Raw genomic sequence first — 24,782 nt, forward strand, 5'->3', positions numbered from 1 at the left:
TGTATGACCCCCTGTAGCTACACTGCCTTCCTCCACCAGCCCACTGCCACCACCCCAAGGGCTGGGAGAATGGGAAGAGGCTCCATGAGCAGCAGTTCTCCACCTGCCCTGGCTCTGTGGAACTCCCAGCCCAGCAGCTGCTGCTCCTGGGCAGGTATCAGGGAAACCTTTCCAACCCAGGCTGCTGTGTGGATGCTGAGGCTGCAACAATGGCAAAAAAAAAGAAAAAAAAAAAAAAGAAAAAAAAAAAAAAAAAAAGGCCAGTTGATAAATGTCAAAAGAAATCCAGTAATCGGCTGAAAGCAATTTCCCGAGCTGTGGAACCGCCCTGGGCTCGCCATCTTCCTTTATTCATTTATCATGGTAAGGGCTTTGGCCAAAATACACAAAGCAGAGAAATTGTTGACATGTGGGGCCCTAGCAGAGCAAATCCTTCATCCTCTTCCCCCTCCTCGTGGCACACAAACTAACTTTTGGGGAGTTGTTTATTTAAGGAGTGCAGAGCACTTGGTGCTCTTTGAACCCAAATGCCTTGGGAGAAGGGCTGGGGGCTGCCACCACTTTCCTGCCACTGCTGAGGCTGTCTGCTGCCCAGGGGAAGTACCTGCTCACAGTGAGGAGCTGAGCTGTGTGATGTGCTCAGGACCTGCTCTGCCTGTACCTCCCCCAGCCCCTAAACTGTGGTGCCAGAGGCTCGCAGGCCTTTTGTAAATGGCTGGGGAGGCAGATGCTGCTTTTGGGAAGTTCCTGTGTTGGCTTTAGGTCTCAGTCCTGGCTAAAGCAGCCGTGCTGACAGCACTGGTTTGAGTTCCCTCCCCACAGAGCTCCTGCCCTGTCTGTGCTGAGCTCCCCCATCCCTTTCCACTCTGCTGGCAGCTGCCAGTCATGGCACAGGGCAAGTGCTTGCTTTGGAACACCTGAAGACAAGGGAACACACCAAACAGGATCTGGCTGTTACCGGGCTGCTGCTCCACACCTCATTTTGACTTGATTTCAAGCAAAAATAAATGCTGAGGTTTGCAGCAGGACAGGCAGGTTCCCCTCGTGGGTGGTCCTGGCTCCAGGGGGCTGATGGTGTGGGGCAAAGATGGGGAACAAAGTGAGCAGGGCACTCCCTCCTCTGTGCCTCCAGCAGTTTCCAGTTCTCCTTCCTGATACTTTATTTTTCATCTCAGTTCATCCAATTCTGTTCCCACCTGGATAAAGGACAGCAAGGAGAGCTCTCCCCTCCCTTCAGCACACCCCAAGGTGGGCAATGGGAGCAGCCAAGGCACAGAGCTGCCCCTGCCCATCCCTGAGGCTGCTGTCTCCAGGCAGGGGTGGGTGGCAGTCCATTCCTGCTCCAGGGGGAGTGTGCCCCTTGGGATGGTGTCTATCCAAGCAGCTCCTTGGTCTTTGCTGCCAGCAGCTTGTCCATCTCCGTGGAAGCCTCGTCTGCCATTTGCTGGATCTGTGGCAAGACAGTACAAATCAGAGTTCTGTGTGAGGTGATGCCACAGTTTAAAGGGAAAGGAGGGACCAAATCACCCTTTAGAACAAAGCTGAAAGTGCCAATAAAACCCCACTAGTGCTGGGGCAATAATTGGCTCTTCCTGGGGGTTCCCACCAGCCCTCAGGGAATTTGTGCCAGTGTGGCACCCTGACCATGAGAGCAGGGACTGCTCAAAAGCTCTGGAAAGAGATGCCCACATTAAAACTCCTGCCTGAGCTGCATGAGTGGCTTTGTCAGGTTTAACAGAGAGACTCAGGGCAGAGACAGAGACCTGCTGGTGCTGGCACCAAGGCAGAGGGGCTGTTACCTCCAGCAGCACTGCAGGAACACACAGGGAATGTTCTGTGCACATGCCAGGAATTCACACATCACACAACCACCTGTTTATTTCTTGTAAAAAAAAACAAAATGGAGATTGCTCAAACCCTGCCCAGGGATCAGCTCTCTTGGTAACAAGAGATGGACGTGGCCAGTGTGCAAGAGATGAAAATGTGCAGACAGGTAAAGACTGGAGCACAGTGTGTATTGTGCACTGATCTCACAGGATTCAGATCTGCTTGTCCCAAGGTCTGACAATGACCTTTGCTCAAAATGAAAAATTTAGGTACAAGGGGAAAATTCCACTGGAGATGTTACCTCTACCAGTGCAGAAAACCATCTGTGTGCTGTGGGAGAGCTGCTTCCCCCCAGGATTCGGTTACACCAGCATGGCCATTTTTCTGCTTGCACAAACGCTCTGTATATCCATGTTTATTTTTGTGAGCACACACAGAACTGTCCCAGAGCATTTGCAATGTATCTAACTTTAGCTGTTAATAAACAAACAGCTAAGAAGTAATGGCCTGCCTTCAGAGGCATCAATTCAGCAGAACACTTAGGCTTGTGCCTGAGTTTATGCCCAAGTAATTGACTTTAGTGACATCTGCTCTTAGGGAATTAGGCTGTGCTTAAGTATTTTCCTGAATTGGAGCCAAAAACTCTGAACAGAGATAATCTTGCAAGCCTTTTCATTAACAGCAACTGGAGCAATGCTCATCAACACATTTGCAGTGGCCAGGCACAGCATGAGTGGTGGTACAGCCACGGTCATGGATTGTCTCACTCCATAAATTCTGCTGGTTAGTGCAACAATCCCTTGTAGTACAAAAGCTTTTGGGGAATTCTTTTTCCCTGTGTCACCTTAGAGCGGCTCATATCTGGCTTTGAGATTGAAGCCCCAAATCTCACAAAGAAAAAGCAGAGAAAAATGTCATAGCCAGCTCCAAAAATTCAGCCCAGGGTTGTCCATTGCCCCTCTGGGTTCTCACTCCTGAGGATTTGTCAGCAAGGGCTGGGACAAACCACTGAGCTGTGGGACACCATCACATGGCAGAAGGAAAGAAAAATTACCTGCTTTTCTAGCAGTCTGATGGTATCTTCTGACACACTGTTCTTGAACTTCTTTACTTGGGTGATGCTTTTGCTTCTCACCTTTCTCAGGGCCTCTTTGGACTTGTTGGTGGACTGCTTGGCCAGCTTGGCCAGGCTCTCCCTGTGCTCTCTTGTGACCCTAGGAGACAGAGGAGAGGGGAAAAAAGGAAAAGCAGTGTCATGTGTAGCACAGCCAGATTTATTTTCCATGGAGGACTCTGGGTAAATGAGTGATCCTCTCCAACTGCTGCTGTCCTGCCCAGGGACACATAAAAGCTGCTGGTTTTAGATGGAGCTGGCTCTGTGTGGAGACACTGTGACTCAGGACAGAGGGACTGAACAGCTCAGGGCACGTTTTTATTCTCGTTTGGTCCACCTGAGAAAATCTGCCAGCTCTGCACAGCATCCCAGGGAAGCAAGTCTTGAGCCTGGAATGGAAAATTTCCAGCCCAACCCTAAGCTGGGGATCTTGGATTGAATCTTGCTTTATAGTTGTTGCTGCAGTGCCTGAATGTCATCTTGAAATGTTCAGACTTTCCTTACTTCCTGCTGCCAAAGCATGTGTGGGAAAGAGGAAAAATCCAGCTCCAGACTTGAAAGATGGAACTGAAAAGTGTCATCCTGAAAAGCACAAAACTGCAAAGCCAGGAGGAAATGTCTGTTCTTGAAGCTTGGATTTGCCTCCCTGCAGCTGAAGAGCCTGAATTATGTACCTGGAAGCTGAGGACCTTATCTTTCAATCTTATTCCAGCTCAGCATGACCAGGATTTCCCACCAAGATGATATGAACACCTGGGTTAAGAGAATGGACAGGGTAAGCCACAGGTAACTCAGCTCAGAAGAATTTCTGGTGAACTTTCCCCCTGATGTGGGGTCAGCTGCTGCTGTGGTGTCACAAAAAAATGTTCAACTTTCTGTCCTAAACTAAAAACTGGTGGTGAGGGGGGTCTGGCCATCAAAAAGGCTCAGGAATGGCTGATGTGTCCCCTCAGCTCAGGTCATGCTGCAGCACCTACAGCTGACCACTGTCAACTGCTAGTGCTTAACAATAATATTTTAATTATTTTCACAGCTCTTGGAGTTTCCAGACTGCCTGGAGAAGGAAAAACCCTGGTGCACTCCCTGAGACTCACTAGCAGGAGAATGCGTGGGGGTGATACTGCAAAATAAACATTTCACAGGAGTATTTAGAAATTGGCTGCAGCAGCCTGGGTCACCAAAACCCTGGGGCCAGGACTCTTTCCACAGAGAGCTCAGGAAATGTGGGGTGAGAGTCCCTGGGCTCTGCCCTGCAGTGAGTGTGGGTTATGGGGGCTCTGGGGGCACAGCTGGACCCTCAGCCTGGTCTCTGGCAGCCACCCCCACTTCAGTGCCAGAGGGAAGAGGTTTCCCAGAACCAGTCAGTATTTACAGGAATTCAGGATTGCCAGGAGAGCTGGGAGAGCCACAGAGCAGTGCCCCAGCCCTGGCATCCTGGGCACCCCGGCCTGTCCCCTCCCTGCTGAGGCCAGGGAACGTCACATGGAATCTCAGAATACCCTGAGCTGGAAGAGTCCAACTCCTGGTCCTGCACAGGACAACCTCAAAATCCCACGCAGTGCTGAGAGCATTTTCCAAAGGCTCTTGGAGCTCTGGCAGCCCTGGGGCTGTGCCCATTCCTTGGGCAGTGCCTCCTCTGGAGGAAGAACCTTTCCCTGACCTCCAGCCTAACTCACCACACATGACAGGAGGCTCCTGGTCAGCACAGACTCAAGCCTGGCCTAAATGCCTGTCCAGGAGGGAGCAGGGATCCTCGTGGTTCCCCTGCATGCTAAGACTGATGCTCTGGGGCTCCTCACCTCAGCCTCCCCATCCAGAGCCCTGCGGCACATCTGGAACCCCCAAATCTCACAGCCACAGGTCTGTGCAAGGCCACATTCTCAGGCAGCTTTTTTGGGGGGAAGCAGGGAGTCAATCCTGGAGGAAGGAGCTGGGAATCTCTCCCATGTCCTGCAGGGTGGGAGGGAGGGAGGAGCTGCTGAGCTGTGGGAGCCCGAGCTCGGCGTGCCGAGGGTATCGCTCGCCTGCCCGGGGCTGCCGAGCCTTGAAGGAAATGTTTTTGTTTATGCAGGGCTGCCAGATTTCCTCTGCTTCTTGGCACCAGGTCACAGCTCTCATGCCTCCTTGTCTGTCTTTATTAACACCAATTTCTTTTTATCACCGCGCAGTGCCGGGGAGTTTCTCAGTGGGTTTTATGTTCCAGCCAGACTGTGTGTAAATTCTCAGCAATGCTACCAATAATGCCAGAAATGGACACTTTTCCAAGCAGATGCTGTTTCTGGTTAAGGAATCCATCAACACGAGCCAGGCCCGAGGTTTCTAAGGACAGTTGTTTTAATCCTGCCCCGAGATCTCTGGGACTTTTAAGCTGTTCTTAGGTATGTTTTCTTTTCTGTCTAGTAACCACCATCCCTACCCCCTCCTAAAGCCAAAACAAAGTGTGAAGTGAACTTGGGGAAAGGGGGTCAGATGGGGAATGAGGACAAGGTCCCACCCAGCTGCCCTCCCCTGCAGCCCATGGAGCACCAGGGTCAATCCCTGCCATTCCCCAGGGACAGCCTTGTCCTGCCTGGACCAGGGCAAGGCCTGGTGAGTGACATGTCGGGGAGGGTCACATCTTTTTTTCTGATGAACATTTTCTTTTTTTCTGCCTCCCTCAGCCCTTGATGTCCCACCCCTGATATGTGGCAGAACACACTCTCAGAGAGGGCAACCCAGCTCAGCTCAACACAAGACATTTCTCTGGGTAAGAACGATTTCTGTACCTCCAACACCAGGAATTTCCTGTGAAGGAGAGGGATCAGTTAAAGGAAAGCAGGCTGAACTAAACACTCTGCATTTGTAATTGCAGATAAACACAGGGTGCAACATTTACTGCTCAATAAAATGCAGGCAAGATGTTCCTGATGATGAGCAGGAGCAGCTCAGAACAGCTTTGGGGTGTTTTCAAGTGAATTTTTTTGGTCCTTTCTGCCCATAGTAGGTATTTTTGCTTATTTCTTAAAGGGCAAAAGGAAAAAAAAAGGCTCACAATGAGTCATTAAACTTTCAAATGAGTCATCTGGCTTTCAGTAAAGCATGTGTAAAAATATTACTGATTTACAAACAATATCCAGTGTAACACAATAGGTCCAAAAAAGATGAATCTAAAAATGAGGCAATACCATAAAAGACACAAGGTCAGGTCAAATTCGGCCAAGAGATTAACCAATACAAATGTTCCCATGGATGGTTTTCTTTCTTCTTATATTTTTTTTTGTAATTTTTATTTTTAAACCCTCAGAGGCTGCTTTTTATACAAATAAATATTGGCTATGCAGGGCTAGCCACACAAACAGGAGAATGCCTTGGGGAGCAGAGGGATCCTGGCAGGCAGCAGAAGTAAACACCAACGACACGAGTGTATTTTTTCTGTTAAAATTGCACTGCAAAAACTAAACTGAAAGAATAAATACTGAAAAGCAAATTCCATTTTTAAAGGCTCTGTTGAAACACTCTGGAGCACAGCTGGACCTGCACAAGGCAAAATATGACACACATGTGTCCAGCTGACAGGTCAGACTAAAGAGTGGTCATAATAACAGGTAAGGCCAATTTGGATTTGGTTTTATTTTTCTTGTGCCTCCCTTCATGAAAGAACCAAAGCCTGCAGAACCAATATTAATATTGTCTCTTCATTTCTGATTTGCTGCTTCTTTTGCACACCTGACATAATTCTGCAATTTCACTGCATCTGTCATATATTCTTTCATGAACTACTGGAAATAATGCAAAATTAAAAAAAAAATTAAACTAGGGATATCATTATTTCTGCTCTGCCTTTTTCATTAGGTGGTTTTAAGAGACTGGAACTGTTTGTCTTTTTCTAAGTGGCTGAAATTCCCACAGCCCCAGACATGGAGCCAGAGAGCAAAAGGGACTGGAGGTGCCAGTGAGGGCAGACCCACAGGGCACAGCTCCCAAGCCAAAATCCTTCACTCAGGATTTCCCAGGCTCCCAGGAAAGGGACCAAGAGCTGCAACCCTGACACAGGAGAGGAACAGAGGAGCACATGAGACAGAGCTTCCCTGGGAAGAGGAGAAGCCTTGTTTTCACTCTGCAGCACCACCGAAGATAGTAACAGACCGTGCACATTTGTTTAAAAACACAGTATTTTGTTAAAGCTTGGGATTTGCAGTTTTGGAGTTTCCTCCCCTGCAATTCGTATTCAAGGATGACCCAAGTGCCCATTAACAATCAAACCACTGTGCAGCAACCCGGGAGCCTCAGCAATTACAAAGATAATGGTGCCCTCCTCCTCCTCTGCCTCCTCTCCTGAGGAATGGGGGAAGGGCGTGGAGCACAGGGAAGGAAAATCAGCAAATAGAATGATAATGTCATTCCCTCTCACCGACAGCAACGGAAAGGTGCAATTAGGCTTCTCTGATCAAAATGCTGGGTAAAATTCCACAGAATTTTTAAAGGAGATTCACAGCAAAAGGAATACCTGGTTCATCTTCACCAAGAAGTCACCTGCCTGTGCAAGGGGTTTATGCACGCCCTGTGTGGGAGCTGTTTGGCTTTACCATGGTGTGAAACCATGCCCAGCCACACCTGCCCAGGGAATTCAGGTGCTCCATAAGGCCTGAGCACCCACAGGAATTGATGAATTTTCCTTGTGCCATCTAGCCCTATGACAGGCCCTGTGTGTGTCAGAGGTCTCTGAGTTTTATCTGAATGGACCCCATTCCCAGGCAGAGCCAGGATCACTTCTCCTGATCCAAACTGAAGCATGGATGCAGCAGCACCTCCTGCCTTGTCCAAGGTCTGGGGGATACTTGTGTTGGGTGAGGGAAGTGATGCTCAGCCCTTGCCCAGGGGCAACCTGCCTTTCCAGCCCTATACCAAATTTTCCATACAACCACCAGTTACACACCGTGCATTACACAAAAGAGTGAGCAGATTTTTCTGTCAAAGCTATATATTTCCTTCCTCTCACTTTCATCAGTTCCTCCTAGTGCTCTCTGCAGCAAGGTGCTACTCTCTCCTAATTCTACTGGTTCAACACTGCTGTTCTGTGCTGGTGTAATTCCAGGAATTCAGAGCAGGGCAGCAAAGGATCTGCCCCTGAATTAAAGCAATACAGTTTCAAAAGCCTTTGTCTCTCTCTTTCAAAGTGCTGCAGCCAGCTAGGACCAAGCTTCCTCTGCAGAGGGAAGATGAAAAATAAGAACCAATCATCAGATGCCAAGATGTGGTGACTTAGAGCTCCAACACTCCAAAGAGGATTCACAAGATGCTTCTGAGGGCTCAGATTCTTCCCCAAACCCAAACTACAGCTCTTTGGAAAGCAGCTGTGTAGGGGTATACAGCAATCATGCGTGTCTGCCCCCCGAAGGGCACTCACTGCAGTGTTCTGTGTTATCCTGCATGATGAGGAGCTCAGGCATGGACACTCACTTGGGAACTGGCACCCGAATCACGGTCCCGTCCACCTCTGGGTTCAGGTTCATGCCACTCTCCCTTATTGCCTTCGCAGCTGCAGCTGTGCTCTGTAAAACAGATCAAAAGGTAAAGGGAATTAGGAAATAATCATTCCCATATGCCAGAACTCTGTCAATAGTTGGCAATCCATCTCCATGGAACATGGAAACATTTACTTCTGTTACCAGTAAGATCAGGAAGTTACATTGGTGCAGAGAGCTTTGATCAAACCGAATGGGAAACCAGGGCCGCTCGTATTGGGGTAGGGGGGCACGGAGGGAGGAGAGGGGAAGGGAAGCAGCAACAAAAGAAAACTGTTTTGCTTCTCTGAAACTATTTGAATGGTTTGAGGCAACGCAGAGTGAAACCACAATAAATTCCCAAGGCAGGGCCTGACTGTGGCAAAGGAGATGAAAGATTCTGAGCATTTAAAAATTCCAGCTGAATGTTTCCCCCTAGAAATCACCCAGTGCCAATTCTGAAACCTTAATGAACTTAACCACTTCAGCACTACAACATGACCACAGGACAGCAGGGTAGTAACAGATGGCTGAGAACCAGTGCCTGTGCCCAGCTCTGTTTATTTTACAGCTTATTACTGAGCCCACTATAGGCTGACACTCAGTTCTGCTTAGAAGGTAGGGTGGCAGGTTTTCTTGGCGACTGCAAGGTGATTAAAAGGATTCACCCCCATCACAGGGTGTGGGTGCACCTCTACAGAGTGCCAGGCTTTGGGGTTAAAGCAGAGTTTGGCAAAGAACACCCACAGGACTCTGCCAGGTCACTTCATTCTTGACTCTGACAAACCCCAGGAGTCTTTTTTCCTGTGGCACTCACATTTCTTACCAGGCACGATGCTATTTCTGATACTCTTTGCCATTATTAACTTTAGCTCTAGGCTGCTGCAGTATTTATGTAGCTCAGACTGTATTTATAAAGCTCAGCTTTTGCCAACTGAGGCACAAACTAAAGCTCTGCAGATTTGTTCAGGTCCCTCGTGTGTGACATCACTGAATGAAATGAATGCTCTGCTGGTGTTCTGCAGGAGACAACTGCTGTCCCCTGAAACTACAAAGGCAGAGAAAATGCAACCAAAATGATCTCAGCACGTTAGGAATGTCAGTGTGTTATTCCATGGACAGCGCCTGTTCTGCAGGAAAGAAATGCTCAGTAAAAACTGTGCTGTTTAACATAGATATTGGAGGAGATAGAAGTAGAGGAGAATAATGAGAGAAGGTTAAATATTGCAATATTGCCCCCATCCTCTTGTAGCCTGTGAAAAAAATAACTGTATTTTAATAAACAGCATTGTTTGGTTTTGTAACTCTTGGGAAAACAGACTTTGGTTCTGCAAGTCCTTTTCTATGATTATTTTATTTCTCAGACTCTTCAGGCAATTATTTTCCTCTCAATGTCACAAACTACTGACTGTATGCCGTAAATAATGGCACGAAGTGATCGTGTCTCTAATGGTTTTAGTTCAATCCATCACAAAACAGGTATGGGTATAAAGCAACTGTAGTGAGAAAAACGGTTCAAGTGGTCCTTTAGCATAGAAAGCAAACTAAGGCAATGCTATCTAGAGCATTATTAATTTCTCACATGGCCATTTCTCAGCCTGAGCTCCTGCCTGGACATGGGATAAGCCATGGAAGGACTTCCCTGGCCCTCTCAGCGCCGACACTCCGTGGGACCTTGCTGATGAGGGGCCTCCATTCTTCAGAGCCTTGCTACACACAGGATACACTCCAAGAAACACTTAGGCATCAAGAGTCTTACACTGACCTCCTCTGAGACTTTGCTGACTTAATTAATTGGGGAAAGCCTTTGCAAAATAAATAGAGATAAGCGCTGGCAAAGCTCCAGCCCTGGAGCGGGATGAATCGTTAACCTCGCGCTCGCTCCTGCTCCCCTGTGCCCGGCTCTGTCTCAGACCTGCTGCAGGGCACCACAAGGGCTTGATCCTGAGCTGGGCTTTGGATTTGCTGTCTCATTCAGGGGCAGGTCTAAGGCTCCTGCAGAAAATTAAAAGAACTTGTCTCCCACAGAAGATAAACCAGAGCCCCTAATTCGGGTTCTGACCTGGAGGTGCCGCTAAGGGAGGAGCTGGCCAAGCTCAGCAGTGCCCAAGTCGAGCTCTGTGACAGCACTCAGCATGAGCCAGCTGAGTCCCACCAGGGAAGCTGTTCAGAAGGTCACAGGCTCCGTCAGCAGCTTCTCTCATGAACTCTCAGGGGTATCACCAGTCCTGGTAATACATAAGCAAGTTTCAGGCATATCTGATGAAGTCTCCAACACAAATTCCAACTATACTGTGCATGGCCACATATTGTCAAGGAACTGAAGTGAACACAATGGGGGCTGATACAGCCTTGCAGCCATGTGTGCAATTGAGGTGAGTGTGTATGTGTTCAGACTTCTCATCAATGCATGGGAAATGGGGAGGGCTGGAAGGGCACAGTGAATCCAGGCATCCAGTCCACGATGCCTCATGCTGTTTTGCAGATCCAACTGAGAGGAAAGTGCCTGCAAAACAAACTCCTGTAACTGTGGCACTCCTTGGGTACAACCCTGAGAGCAACCACAGCACTCAGTAACTCTCCTCTGACCCTGTGCTGCTGCAGGTGAGCTGCTCTGGGAGCCACATGGGGCTGGGGAGTTGCTGTCAGCACCAAAATGCCCCTTCTGTTCTGTGTCAGCACAAAGTGACACAGCCCAGCCTGATCTGCAGCCCTGCCACGTTTGACTGATTTTGTCTAAATGCTCCTTTGCTCAGCATCAACCTGTTTGTTCCCCTGGCAATTATCTCCCCTCCCAATGTGTGCTCACCTCAGGAAAATTGGTCATGTTCACTATCATGAGCTGCGGTGACTTCTGTGAGATCTGCCCCAGCTGGTTCAGCGGAAACTTCCCATCTTTTGTCATCACAGTTATGTGATCCAGGGCCCCTCAAAAGAACCAAACACAGGGAGGTTCAGTGTGATAAAACAGTGTGCAGTGATGCTGAAGAAAAACGTGTCCACATTGTCCCACTTCCCTTCTGCTGTGCAAAATACAGAGCTTACAAAGGAAAAAATGGTGTTTATTCAGACTTCAGGTGCTGTTTGTGTTCAGGCACCCCCTGTGTATCCACAAGTTAAATATTTCAAAGCTGCTCTAAAGCACAAAAACATGAAAACAAATCTCTTGTTTGTTTTTGCTACTAGAATAGGAAAACTAAGCAGGATTGTTAAGAATTAAAGGGAAATGGTTATTTTCTAATTCTTACAACTTAAAGAAAATCAAAATGTTGCTATAAAAATCAAGCAACATATTTTGTTTAACTTAGCAGTTAAGACAGTGCTGTCTTAAACCCCTGGGTTTTTTTTTTCCAGGCCCCCAGAGGGGTGTTGTACACTGCCTAATTTCAAGTATTCAGTTTCTCCCTGAGCTACTCTTAATCTGCTCTCTACTTTCTGCTGCAAAATGTTAACAGGCCAAAAGGCACATGGGACAGGAGGTACTTTATCAGTGCAATTAAAAAAAATACCTATGGTTAAAATAAATAGTTAAGAGACTGAGCTACGTTTTCCAGTTCCATTAAAGACAGAACTGCTCCTGCCAGAGCTGGGGTGGTGAATGATTCAAATTTGGTCATTGTTTAACGTTAAATTTTATCCCTGAAACTTGATACCCTTACAAGTTCAGAGTGTTATAGTAACTGTGGCTTAGTCAAACACATTCACATTTCTTCCTAAAACACAAAATCCATGAAGTGAACGAGGCCTGTACAGGTTGCTACCCACAAAGATGCACAGCAGAAAAAAAGTTTGTATATGCCAGACACCAGCCCAATGGCAATTTCCAAAAGGCTAATTTAATGGCAATTGGATTTTTCCTGCCCTACTGCACCATTAGCTGACAACCTGCTTCTCCATCACATCTGCAAACAGTTCAGTTAGACACTTTTGACATCTCCCACTTAAAAAAGCTATTTCCAGGAAGCTATTAACAAAAATGGATCCTTCCTGGTCAAGCTCAGGGTGAAGAAAGCCTCTAGCTGGGGATGTCAGGGTTGTAGGGACTGAATGCCCAGCGGAAAAGAACTCCAGAAAAAGAAAATCGATTTTGAAAAAAATTGAGCTGTCCATTACTAGGATTTGTATCCCAATTATAGGCTACAGGGCATCTCTCAAGGAAGTTACCAACCTGGTGAGGTTCTAACATTGAGGTTTCTGCTGAAATCTTCTTTCAGAGCGTCTATGACTGCCTGCATATCTTCACTGGTTTCCTCCAAATTGATAATATCCTCAACTAGGGCAGCACTGATATTCACTTTGGCTTGACTCTGCCCTTTACCTTTAGCTGCAGATTACACACAAAAAAAAATTAGTTTCTACTTCTGACACGATAGAAAGTAGAAAGAAGGTATTAAAATCCTGGTCAGATTTAGAATTGAGTCTAAGATAAACTGAAATAAAACTAAAATAGCTGTATTTTTTTAATGAGTAAAGAGCTCACCACTTAGGCACAGCAGCATAAAATAAATAAATATTAAAAATAATATAAATATTAAGAGAGATTACAAAACCACGAAAAAAGCTGCCATTTTTACCTTTTTTGGTAGCCAGCTGCCTGCTCAGCAGCATCTGCTGGACACACTGCCTGCAGCCCTCCAGGAGTGGGGCTGGGCAGCCTCTGGGAGCCTGGGGCAGCCCCCTGCCCATGGCAAAGGAGGGACGGAGCAGCAGGGACGGGACAGGGCGGAGGCACCTCAGCGCCAGAGCCATCGCTCACTGCTCCTCTCTGATCCACCTGCAGGAGAGAAAGGCGGGTGGGCGCCCTGGGGGGCTAAAACCAGACAGGTTCAGGTCCTGGTGGCAGCCCTGGGGGCAGGTGACAGCTCGGGGATGTGGGCAGCAGGTCTGGGGATCTGCAGTGACCACCGGGCAAATGCAGGGGGAAGGGCTCGGTGGCTCCAGCCCGTGCCCAGGTACCAGCACATCTGGCCTTTGCACATCTGCCCAGATGTGCCTCTGACACCAAACCCACGGCTGTGAGCAGGACCAGCTCACCCCGGGATCGGGTGTGCGCACATCAGCTGGGCTGGGACTTTAATTTCTGTCTCACGAGCTCGGAAACCCCCACATTCGCAGGGTTTATTCCACGCTGGGCCGTTCGAGGCGGCGGGGAGTTTCAGCAGCGGGAGATGTGCTGCGGCCGCACGGACGGGACTCGGGCCCCGCGGAGCCGGCGGCGCGGGGGGAACCGGCCCTCCCTGTGCCGGGGACACCCGACCCCCGACCCCCTGGTCCTGGTCCTGGGCAGGTGCGCACCGGCCCCGCCCATTTAGACCCCGCCCACTCAGACCCCGCCCAGCAAATACCGCCCCATGACCACGCCCCTCGCATAAGCCCCACCCCCTGTACCCTCAGCCCCGCCCACACCGCTCCCGCTGCTCAGGCCGCTCCGGTCCCGGCCCGCTCGCCCCGGTGCGCCCCGGAAAGCTGTGCCGAGGACCGGGGATCGGGGATCGGGAGTCGGGGGCAGGGATCGGGGGCCAGGGGCGGCGGAGGGGAGGGGAAGGAAGGCGGGGAAGGGCGGGCGCCGGCGCCTCGCTCACCGTGGCGCGGCCCCGCGCGTCCCACAGATCGTCATCGGCCGCACCGCCGCGTGACGTCAGAGAGCGGCGCCGAGGGCGGGGCGAGGCCTGCGCGGGTCGGAGCGGCCCCGGGGCACGGCGAGAGCGGCCCGGGCCGGCCCCCGCGCCCCCCACGCAGCCATGGAGCCGGGCCGCCAGGCGCTGCCGCTGGAGAACGCCTCCATCCTCTCCGAGGGCGCGCTGCAGGACGGGCACCGCCTCTGGATCGGCAACCTGGACCCCAAGATCACCGAGTGAGTGACCGCGCGGCACCGGCGGCAGCGGGACCCCCCCCCCGGGCTCCGCCCTCACAGCGGCACCGCCCCGGACGGGGCCGTGATCCCGCAGCGGCACCGAACCCTCCCGGGCCTGCCCTGCCCCTCCCCGGCCCCGGCAGCCCGCAGGGACCGCCCGAGCCCCGGTGCCCGCAGCTCTCCGGGGTGTCGGGGTGCCCCGGGCCCGGTACAGGCCGGTACAGCACTCCCCGCTCCTGCCGCTGCCCCACAGCGAGGGGTGACGGTCCCTGAGGAGCGGCCCGAGCCTGCTGCGGGCAGGGAATCGCTTAAACCACAGCGGGTGTGTCTGTGTGTGGGGTGTCCTGCACGGACAGGTTCTGAACTCCTGCAGACAGGAGGCAGCGCTCGGCTGGGAGCCCAGGCACTGAAAACATCCCTGTTCTCTCAACTAGGGAAATGTAGAATATCAGCCTGGAGACTTTCAGGGTACAAATAATGGTAAAATAAGGCACAGCCCTGGAAATTGTACCCAGAGTAGTTGGGATCTGTAGAGAAATGAGGGTGAGCAGGGGAGATCTGACAGGCAGGCATCTGTGTCAAACAACAGCCTTGTTTTGGTATTTTGCTGGGTGTGATTTAAGCAGAGAGTGGCTGCAGCAACGGATGGTGAGGAGGTGGGAGTGATGGGGCTGGCTGCTGTGGTGGGTAAATGCATGAATCAAATATGTGTGTGAGCATTTTGTGTTTTCTCCAGGCTATGGATAATTATCTCCTGAGCAAACATAACATTTGAACAGCTAAATTGTCAAGGGAATACGATGTGCTGTCCAATATTTGGATAGGGTGCTGTGAAATCACTAGGTTGTATAAAACGGAAAGCAAACCAAAACAAATTGGGCTTTACACACTCATAACAAACAAGCATTTTTGATTAACTATTGTGTGTGCCTGTCGTGGAATACTTTTTCTTCCTGGGTCTTTTTGTGTGTGTGCAGGTGCTGGGGTTTTATTCTAAGTGTGGTTCATCTGAACAGAGCGGCTCCCTAATAGCCTCTAAATGGAATCATTAATGCATTGTGATTTCAGCCATTCAGCTTGGGGAGGTTTCTGCATTAATTACCACTTCTATCCCACGGCTCTGTTGCTGTGGTTTGTCCACATTCACTGACCACGTGAAATTAGATATAGGCATTCTTGAGTGTTGTTTGCTGGGTCCTCAGGGATTCAGGAGCTGAGTTTGTGTGAGGGCAGGAGTGGAGGGTGTGTGTGCGTTGGATCCTTCTCTTCCCAGGGTGATCCTCAGTGCTGTTAAAGTGTAGGTTGTTCCTTTTAATGTTGGCCAGATAAGTAATAGGTTTATATGGCAAAATTAACTGTTTTTATCAGTTGGATGAAGTGAGTTTGGTGGTTTCTCCAGGGTTCTCAAACCTAGAGTGCTTCCGTGCTCCTGAATGTTTAAAGTTTGCCCAGTGATGAGTGACAGTGCTTGCTGCTTATTTCAGGCTTCATAATTCTGTGTCTTGCTTTTTTGTTTTGCTTTGAAATGGCTCTTCTCTCCTGCAAATTATGTATCTCCATTTCCTTGTGAACAAAAGAAGAGGAAGCTCCTTTTAGCACATTGTCAGTGTAGAGAAAGTGTGTGGTCAGTAAATTTCTATAAATCATCTTGACCCTTATTCTCTCATATGCTAAGGGCTTACATCTCTAGTTCTAGTTATTCCTCTGATTTATTCCTGTTGAGGATACTACTCACATGACTAAATCAAACCCCTGAAAATGAAATGTTTCTGCACTTGCTGCTTTTATCTGTTTTTTAAAGAGTTTCCTTTGTTATTTTTATGTTGGGTTTGTTTAAGACAGAGTAAGGTTGATTGAGTTGTTGGCAGAGTTAATAAGTGGTTGTGACACTCTCGAGCAGAAATGAGATCAGAAAGTCTTGAATCAATCCAAGACTTCCATTTAAAGAGCAAACTACAGCTGCAGTCAAGTGCTGGGGAGTTAATAGGTAACGTACACACTGGAGCACAAGCTGCAGGAACAGGCATTTATAAATGTAGGGCTGCCCACAAATTGCAGGCTGGGAGCTGATGCTTTTGGAAGGTTATTGCACACACCGAGTGTGACTCAGCTGGGGCTGCTGACATGCCCTGTGCACTGGGTTGTGGTGGCTCTTCAGCTGGGCATTCCTCCTTGCTGGTAGAGTTTGTGGGTGACTTCTCCTCTCCAGCATCCTTAAAGCATTGTCTGCCTGTGGAAGCAGGTGGTGTTGGGAGTCTCCTGAGCGTGTTCCCCGCAGCTGGAAGGAGGACAGCTGGCACCAGGGCACCTCACAGCTGCTTGTGGCAGAGGATGGTTCTCCAGGCACTCTGGAAGCTGTGAGATCCCTGCCCTGCGATGGCAGCAGGTGGTTCCTTGTGGTTTGGTGTCACCACCATCATTTGTGCCCCAGCTGCCCAGCAGGGCAGGGGATGTGCTGTGTGGTCTCATCACCCCTCAGTGCTCCCCCCCCATGGGGCAAAACCACATAGTTCAGTTACATCTCAGTGTGGCAGGTGGGGTAGAATTGCCTCCTCTGCCCCTTCCTGTTCGTAAATCCTGAGACTTTCCAGCCTTTTGGACAGGCAGAGATTTCATTTTCAGCTCCCAGGCTCACATGATCTGGTTTCCCGGAGCCTTTCAATGCCCATTCATTTTCCACGGGTATGAAGTAGCGGGTGTTCGACTTCCTCAGCTGCTGTGCTGCTTGTCGAGGATCCCATCTCGATGAGTCTCACCTAGAAAACAATGTGTGCACGAGTTGTTGTTACAGCCCCCCGCTGGCTCCCAGTGGGGCAGAATTCCTCGCAATAATAGTTTTAGCATGTGGCCCGGTCCCCGCGCGGGATCCTTGGGACAGCATTGTTCAGAGGAAGCCTTGCCTGCGTCTGAATAGCGCTCGGGGTGCCAGGAGGAAGAGAGGAGGAAAAGGAAATGGGGGAGCTGCAGGTTTGTCTCGCATTCACATCAGATGACAGGAAGTGGAGATGGAGGTTGGCCGCGGATCCGCGGGGCCGTGGCCGTGCCAACGACTTCCAAGCTCTGGGTGACCCACGTTGTTGCCATAGTAAAGCTTTTTACATCTTCTCACCTTTTTGTGTTTTTTATAAGGCTTCAGGTTTTCCATGACAGTCTTCTTCTTCCGTACCTCTTGGACTGAAGGACTACTTGACAAGTTACTGTTAATGCCCTCAGTATTTTAACAATAGCAAACCATAATCACAGCCTAAAACATTAATTATACGGGATTTCTGAGCTGTTCCACAGAGTGGAGGTGATCTGCAGCTGTAGAATTACAGGCACGGTTGGAGAAAGGATTCTAAACAAAATAGATGACATAAGTTGCTTCTAGACTATTGATGAAAATTGTTTTAAAGAAGCAACTATCACCTCACTGCTAAGAAAGTAGTATTGGAATACAGATGCTCTCAGGAAAAAAAAAAATTGAGACCCCCGAAAGAGTTCCTTTTGGCAAAGCAGCTTTAGGGTTTTTAATGCAGAATACAGGGAGAATACTCCTTGCCCTTCCCCTGCCTCTGTAATGGCCAGAAGGGGAACAGCATCCTGGTGGTAAGGACTTTATTTCCATACTGCTGAAATTCCGAGGGCTTTCTGTAGCAGCGTGTTTACAGAAACAAACCTGAGGTGCGTTTACATATTTTGGAGGCTCTGGAAGTCCAACATGTGGAGTTTTTTATACATCACGGCTCCAAAGTCAGTGTTTTCACTTGTACATCTGTGTCTGCTTGTTGGAAGTGTGAGGTGGTGAAATTTGACTACTGTGTAATCAGCTCCTTTTCTTCACCCTGCTCTTTTCAGTTCACCTTGCTTTTCAGAGCAGAGTTTGAGAGCTCATAGGCTTCTTGGAAGACCATGCACTTCATCTGTATTCCAAAGGATGTAGGAAGCCTTCCATAATCAATGACAATGTGTGTGTTCCCCTGGGGGGTAACTTGGCCCTTGTGCACTGCTCGTCTGTACACACACTGCACCTTCACCTCTTTAAAAGTGCACATCCTGAATGTCCACTGTGACCCATCCTGTGGGATGACTCACATTCCTGGAACTTTCTTGCCTGGCTTCTGAGGCTTAACAAAGGGCTAAGGCCCTTTTCAGACATCCTATCAGGCTTTATTAGGAAAAATGTTGTCTGCCCTTCCCATCTGGACAGTCCCTGGTGCACTTGGCTGTCCTGGGCCACTACTGACCGTTCATGTCTGGACATGGGAAGTTTCATCCGGTGCCTGGTGTTATCCTGCTTGGCTCTCTGAGCACTGAGTGTTACTTTAAGCACTGAAAACTTGGGTTAGACTGCGTGGCTTGCTAGCAAACAGTGTACAGCTGCCCGGGAGATGAGTCCTGACTAAGACACACTTATTAAACACTTAAATAATTCTTAAATGTCAGAGATGGGGTCAGGCAGTGAAGGAGCAGTGAGTGTCACTTTTCTCCTAGGTCAGCCAGTGTTGTTAAACACTTCAATCCCAGAGAACCAAAAAAAGCTGCAAAGAACTTTCAGGATTAGTTGTGGCCTGTACAGCATATGTGCTGCTTGTTTTAAGTTGCTCAATACACCAGATACTGAGCAGACAGATATACTCTGGCTTTCCCCAGTTTTATTGGAAACAGCACACTCCCCGCTGGATGGCAGGAAGATAATTGGCTAAAAAAGTGTCTGACTTCCATGAACATGTCACTGAAAATCTGTCTGAGCCAGAAGCACTGGCAGATTTAGGCTGGGTGATACTGAGGGCTGGCTGGTGCCTTTTTTTGTTGAGGTCTGCTGGCAGTTCCTGGTTGCAGGTTGTTCTGTTTATTCTTCTGTCTTCCTGCATCCCCATCTTTTCCAGGCAAGTGTCTGTGTGCCCTGGGGTGTCCTTGCCAGAGCACTGACACTGGTTTGCACAGGGGAGGGGTGGGTTTGTTCTGGGCAGCAGGAGGAGCAGGATCCTGGGGGATGCAGGGTGCTGTGAGCTCAGAGTGCTTGTGCTGGAAGAGGAGTACAGGGGATGGAGCTTCAGGTGGTCACATCAGGGCTAGAGAGGGGGAGACAGGAGGGTTATGCCTAAGTAGGAGTGATTTAATGAGGCAGGAGGAGGCAGAGCCCTCCCAAACCCCTTGGGAGCCATTGCATAATTGTCCAACAGGCAGCTATTAATAGATCTCTGTGCCCTTCAGCTGGCACTGCTGGGAGGGATACCTCTGTACCTTGGGATTTTGGAAAGTCACTGGTAATGCTGCTCAGAGCTGTGGATGCTGAAGGAGTGCTGCACAGGGCACCCACCTCTGCAGAGATTTTGGGATCTGTGTGTGACACAGCTGAATGTGTTTGTTACTGAGTGTGAGGTGTGTGTTTGTGTGTCAGTGGTTCCTCTCTATCTTCTCACTGTCAGTGGGGTGAAACATCATAAATGTTTTCTCTTCCCTTCAGATATCACCTTCTCAAACTCCTTCAGAAGTTTGGCAAAGTAAAGCAATTTGACTTTCTCTTCCACAAGTCTGGTGCTCTGGAAGGGCAGCCCAGGGGTTACTGTTTTGTGAACTTTGAAACCAAACAGGTAAGTTGCTTTTTATCTAAAGTTATAAATGGCTGACTTTGCTTCTATTTTTTAAATGCTAATTCAAAACTACAGCAGGAAAGGATAAATTCAGTACTTAGTCTACACAAACCCACAGATTCTAACGGCTCCTCTCTGTCACAGCCACTTTGTGACTGCTGCTGGAAGTAGCAATAGTGATTTCCTTTCTCTTCTGCTGTCTTTTCCTGAATCCTGCTTTTTAATGCTAACCAGAAAGGGCCAGTTCTTTGCAGCTGGTGATAAGGATGTCAGAAGAGCCCTAACACTGTGCACTGGCTCTAGAAAATTATTTATAGCAAAGTGGAGCAGCAAGGCAGATAAAATGTGGTTACTGTGAGTCTTTCAAAGGTATCCCTGAATTGGGATACAGTGGGATAAACCTTCTGTGCTGTCACTGAGCTGTACTTACAGTAGGCTAAATAACAAAGAAAAAAAGGGCTCTTTGCATGTGAGTGGGTTTTGACTAGAGGCTTGGTTTGTTTATGGAGTTGTCTTCCTGTGCAGGAAGCAGAGAAGGCGATCCAGTGTCTCAATGGGAAGCTGGCCCTTTCCAAGAAATTGGTGGTGCGGTGGGCACACGCACAAGTCAAGGTAAGCTGCCTGCTGAAAGAGGAATTGCTTTTAATTTGCAAAATCAAAAACCTTCATTATTAAAGCCTTCTTATCGAGGCAATCTTGGCCTGGCAAAATACTTTCAGTCTGTTCTAGGGAATAACTTGTAGAGTTGATGTTTACGATTTACAGCTTCTCCTGTCTACCCAAACTGTGCTGGATTATCTGTGAGTGTGGACAGGCCCTTTAACCTGGGCTTCTTTGGGAGGGGATTTCTGCTCAGAGCAGTGTGAACAGATTACTTCTATAAATGCCCATGTTTCAACTTTTCCCAAACTTAGTGAGTAATTGGCTGGAAGTCTGAATCCTTCCCCTTGTGGTTTTTTTGCATAGGAGAGATATGGAAATTCCCAATTACCGGTTACTGTGTTACTTTGTTCCACTTCTGAAAGCACTTATGTGGCAGCAGCTCTAATTAGTTTTGACTTTAAAGTAACATACTCTGCATCTAAGCTAAATATCCTTTTATTCTTTGCTCCATCACATAAACAATCAAGTTTTTAAGATTGACTTAGGCAGTACCTTCTGGAACATCCTTATTTTAATTTTTAAAAAATTCTTGTCGTGTTTCTCCTACAGTTATTTACTATCTTGTATTTGATAAAGCAGTTTATTTTTAATAACTTTTTTTGCAGATAAACAGATTTTGGGGGAAGCAGAGACAAGATGCTTGTTGCTATTTTCCTTTGGGTAGTTTTCTTTTAGTTGATTATCCTCCCAGCAGCTTTCTGCTTTGTCTTATCAAGTGTATTAGTGCATCTGTTTTGGATGCTTAAAAAACCAAACTAGGTATGTTTATTAAAGGAGACCACATTGTTTTAATTACTGACTTCAAGGGCTCTTGTCAGCACATCCATTTGTGCAAATCCAGTCTCCATTTTCTGTATCTGTGGAGCTACTGGAGTGCCACGTGCCTGAGGATGCCTGAGGAATGATCAGGCCACAAAAGGAGTCTGAGCTGGAGGAGTGAGTGTCTACCCAGCTGCTCAGGGTCTGGGGAGGAAGATGCATAAATAATCACCTTACTTTACATGGCATTTTCCAATCCCTGAATGGAAAGACTTAACAGCACAAAACTTTGGCTTATTGTAACAAGAGTTTGTTTTAGACAAGGCCAGCGTGGTGGGAAGCAGCTCTGAGATGAGTGGCCAGGGCTCACCAGACACTGTCGGTTTGAGCAGCTCTGCTGAAAAACAAACCTGACTCTGTGCCAAGCGAAATAAGGAAGCAGAACACTGCAAATAGTTCAGGAGGCCTGTTGCCCACAGAGATGACAGACTCACTGTCAGAAGCTGCCTTCTGCAGAAAGGAGGTGGTTCCTAACTGATCTTTTTTCTTTTTTCCCCCATCTTCTCTCCCAGGACTGCCCAGTTCTGTGCAGTTATGTGCTTGGGTTACCTTCTGGCTCTGCACATAAAGAGCACAGCAAACAGTACAGTAGTTACCTTCAAATTTACCATCTGTGCTTCCTGCCTTGTGTAGAGGGGAACAAGAAGTGACAGGATAAGGTTTAAGGATCCACAGTACAATGCATATAACTGTTCAGTATCCAGCCTGCATTCCATGTTGGTACTAACCAAATATTGTGGTTGGGATTTGTTTCAGTGTTTGGCCACCAAAATCTTTCCTAGCAAGAGCTCCACAAAACCTGAGGCGATGTTAATCCAGCTTTAAAGTCCATCTGTGGGAAATGTTTCTTTGGTCCTAATTGCAGCTGACTCAGTCCTTGCTCTCTTGCTTGCAGAGATATGACCACAATAAAAATGAGAAGATCCTTCCAATCAGTCTGGAGCCGTCTTCCAGCACGGAGCCACCCCAGTCTAACCTAAGGTAGGAGATGGGTTGGGTGAGAGGTGACCCAGCTGTGGGACTGGCAGGGAACCAACTTGTTCCATGTCAGTAGGACTCAGAGTTGTTGGCATTGTTTGTGTTGAAAATCTAGCACAGCAAAAAAGCTGGTTTTGAAAGGGCAGTGCCTGTGAAGTCACTCACTTCAGGCTGGGAGTTCATTTTCTAATGTGCAAAGTCAATGGGTAGTAGAAAGGGAATGAGGTGAGGTGGGGAGTTGGGAATGGGTAGCACTCCAGCTCCTTTGGCCAGAGTTTCTGCACTTCATGTGGGTTGGGTTTTTACTGGACTAATTTGGTTCAGCAAAAATGCTTATGAGCAAGAAGTTCTACAATAGCGGCAGAAGATGAAAACAAAGTCACAGGTAGTACTCCACATAGAACGATTTTTTTTTCTGGTGTTTTTTGCCTATAGGTCTTGTCTGTGGGATGTGGTTAAATTCTCCAACCACTGCATTTACCTAAAGCACATATCTGCTTTGCTAATTCACAGTTTGTTTGAAAGGGTGCATGGTTTTCCTCTGTGTTCTGTCAGTGGAACCCTATGAGGAGCCAGGACCAGATTAATGCATTCGCCCAGAGATAAAATGAGCTTGGAATTCAGAAGTAAAGAGCAGAGGGGTTTGAGTCATGCAGATTGTTTAACTGCATGAGTGGCACAAAGGGGTTGTTCTAGTCAGGATGGATGGTGCAAGAAGCCACAGTGGGGAAGGGAACATTCCTCCCCATCCATACCCTATTCACTATGGAGGATAGTGAATAACAAAAGTCCTAGGAATTTGGGGTGTAACCTAGGATAGCTTCTCCCTTTGGGATAAACCCTGCTAATGCTGAAATAATGTTTCTTCCTGACCTAATTAGAGTCTGGGGTTTTCCCATCCCGAGCGGGCTGTAGCTGGGAGGAAGTCTGGCTTTCATTTCTCTGCTGTTCCCAGCAGCCTGCTCTGAGCTGTGCTCTGCTGCACATGCTCAGACCTCCTGAAATGACATCATTTCACATGAAGTGGGAAGCCTTGTCGTGTTCTTGTCTCACTCAGCGTCTTCAAGAAAGGGCTGAGTAGGTGCAAGGGCTGTTATTTTGGGGTGCTGAGGTGTCTCTTGGAGGAGCAAACCCGTGCAGAGGTTGGAATGCAGCAGTGTGGGCTCTGGGCTGTGCATTCCTGCCTTGCCATGGATGCAGCACTGGGGGCTGCCTGGCCCCTCCTCGTGCAGGGAGGATTCACAGATGTCAGCAGAATCTCTGGATTTCTGTAGTTGGGTTTCATGCGAAGATCAAGCTCAATTTCCCTTCTGCTATTTCTCTTTCCAGTGTCAGTGCAAAAATAAAGGCCATTGAAGCCAAGCTGAAAATGATGGCAGAAAATCCAGATGCAGAATATCCTGCAGCACCTGTTTATTCTTACTTCAAACCACCGGATAAGAAAAGGACTACTCCTTACTCCAGAGCTGCCTGGAAATCCAGAAGATGATGCTTATGAATGGATGATGGTAGCAAGAAACACTGCTTTGTATACCTGGAGTCCTCCAATGCTTTTGTACTTTTGTAGAGTGGGAAGGACGGTGCCACCTGAGCAGGGCACGGCCAGCACAGCCCTCTGTCACACCTGAGGGTCTGCAGGCTCCTGCCTGTGCAGCTCACAGCTGAAGGCTGTTCAGAGAAATAGGTTCCCTTCAAAGCCAATGATGAACACACAGAGGCAACCTCTTGTTAGTGTGCATTCATTAGCCAGATTAGAAACAGTAACCAGCGTTCGGAGTAAAGCACATCCAAAAATACTCCATTTAACTGATTACTTTTTAAAGTATTTTTGAACAAAATGTATTCCAATTCATGTTTTGATGGAAGGGGAAGCACTTGGTTTTGATTAACATGCTGTAGTTATAATGGAAAAACTTTTTCATCTCAATAAAGCTCATTTTAAATAGATCTTGCAACACCTTTAGTTACTGTGCATGCAATATTTTATATGCACCAAAGCCAATTGATTTTGCATTTTGATTTGCACACTCTACAATGATACTTTAGGATATGGTAATGACACAGCACAGGTATTTTCAGTGTCATTTAGCCTGTAGGTGTGTGCCTGCATGCAGGAATTAGTGTATTTACCCCCCACTGAGGTCTGTGCTGTGCCCTGAGCTTTGGCATTTGTGTCAGTGATCCCTGATGGTGCAGCTCCTCATGAGCCAGATGTGGCAGTGTGAGGGTAACTGCAGCCTCGGAGACATCTGCCAAGCCATGAACTTGGTGTTTGCCCCTGCCCTGCCCAGCTTTGGTTTCCATGGGCTGTTAGAGGTGGTCAGCTGCCTCTTGGTGGGAGGTGCACCAGTGTTTGTGGTGAACTGGGATTGCCCCATGGACCAAATCCACAGATCTGATGGAAGGCATTGCTCTGAACCATGTGGTCTGCAGCACATTTTCTCCCTAAATGTCTGCAGAATAGAAAT

At 48.3% G+C, this 24,782-nt stretch overlaps 2 protein-coding genes across 3 annotated transcripts; one reads left to right on the forward strand and one right to left on the reverse strand.

Annotated features, from left to right (window-relative positions):
• Window positions 1-14,059, reverse strand: MRRF (mitochondrial ribosome recycling factor). Of its 2 annotated transcripts, none has more exons than XM_083876165.1 (7): window positions 13,459-13,524; window positions 12,999-13,198; window positions 12,593-12,748; window positions 11,234-11,352; window positions 8,381-8,472; window positions 2,882-3,041; window positions 1-1,450 (listed from the first exon to the last, which is right to left on the reverse strand). In XM_083876165.1, the coding sequence occupies exons 2-7, from the start codon at window positions 13,171-13,173 to the stop codon at window positions 1,373-1,375; spliced, it is 780 nt and encodes a 259-aa protein (XP_083732291.1). In that variant the 5' UTR covers window positions 13,174-13,198; window positions 13,459-13,524; the 3' UTR covers window positions 1-1,372. The 2 variants fall into 2 exon arrangements, with proteins under 2 accessions (XP_083732291.1, XP_083732290.1); XM_083876164.1 differs by lacking the exon at window positions 13,459-13,524 and adding an exon at window positions 14,007-14,059 and having other exon boundaries at window positions 2-1,450.
• Window positions 14,060-14,064: 5 nt separating this feature from the next.
• On the forward strand, window positions 14,065-24,261 carry RBM18 (RNA binding motif protein 18). The gene is made up of 5 exons (XM_083876166.1): window positions 14,065-14,278; window positions 19,728-19,854; window positions 20,380-20,466; window positions 22,232-22,317; window positions 23,644-24,261. The coding sequence occupies exons 1-5, from the start codon at window positions 14,166-14,168 to the stop codon at window positions 23,801-23,803; spliced, it is 573 nt and encodes a 190-aa protein (XP_083732292.1). The 5' UTR covers window positions 14,065-14,165; the 3' UTR covers window positions 23,804-24,261.
• The last annotated feature ends 521 nt before the right edge of the window (window positions 24,262-24,782 follow it).

This window comes from Zosterops lateralis (genome assembly GCF_965231275.1).
Source record: "Zosterops lateralis genome assembly, chromosome: 20".
NCBI lineage: Eukaryota > Metazoa > Chordata > Aves > Passeriformes > Zosteropidae > Zosterops > Zosterops lateralis.

Coding starts and splice junctions, on each gene's coding strand:
- MRRF (XM_083876165.1), bottom strand. CDS start 13,173: ATGGCTCTGGCGCTGAGGTGCCTCCGCCCTGTCCCGTCCCTGCTGCTC. Junction 8,473..11,233: donor ACATGACCAATTTTCCTGAG/GTGAGCACACAT, acceptor TCTGTTTTACAG/AGCACAGCTGCAGCTGCGAA. Junction 3,042..8,380: donor ATTCGGGTGCCAGTTCCCAA/GTGAGTGTCCAT, acceptor TCTGTCTCCTAG/GGTCACAAGAGAGCACAGGG.
- RBM18 (XM_083876166.1), top strand. CDS start 14,166: ATGGAGCCGGGCCGCCAGGCGCTGCCGCTGGAGAACGCCTCCATCCTC. Junction 19,855..20,379: donor TGAACTTTGAAACCAAACAG/GTAAGTTGCTTT, acceptor CTTCCTGTGCAG/GAAGCAGAGAAGGCGATCCA. Junction 20,467..22,231: donor GGGCACACGCACAAGTCAAG/GTAAGCTGCCTG, acceptor TCTTGCTTGCAG/AGATATGACCACAATAAAAA.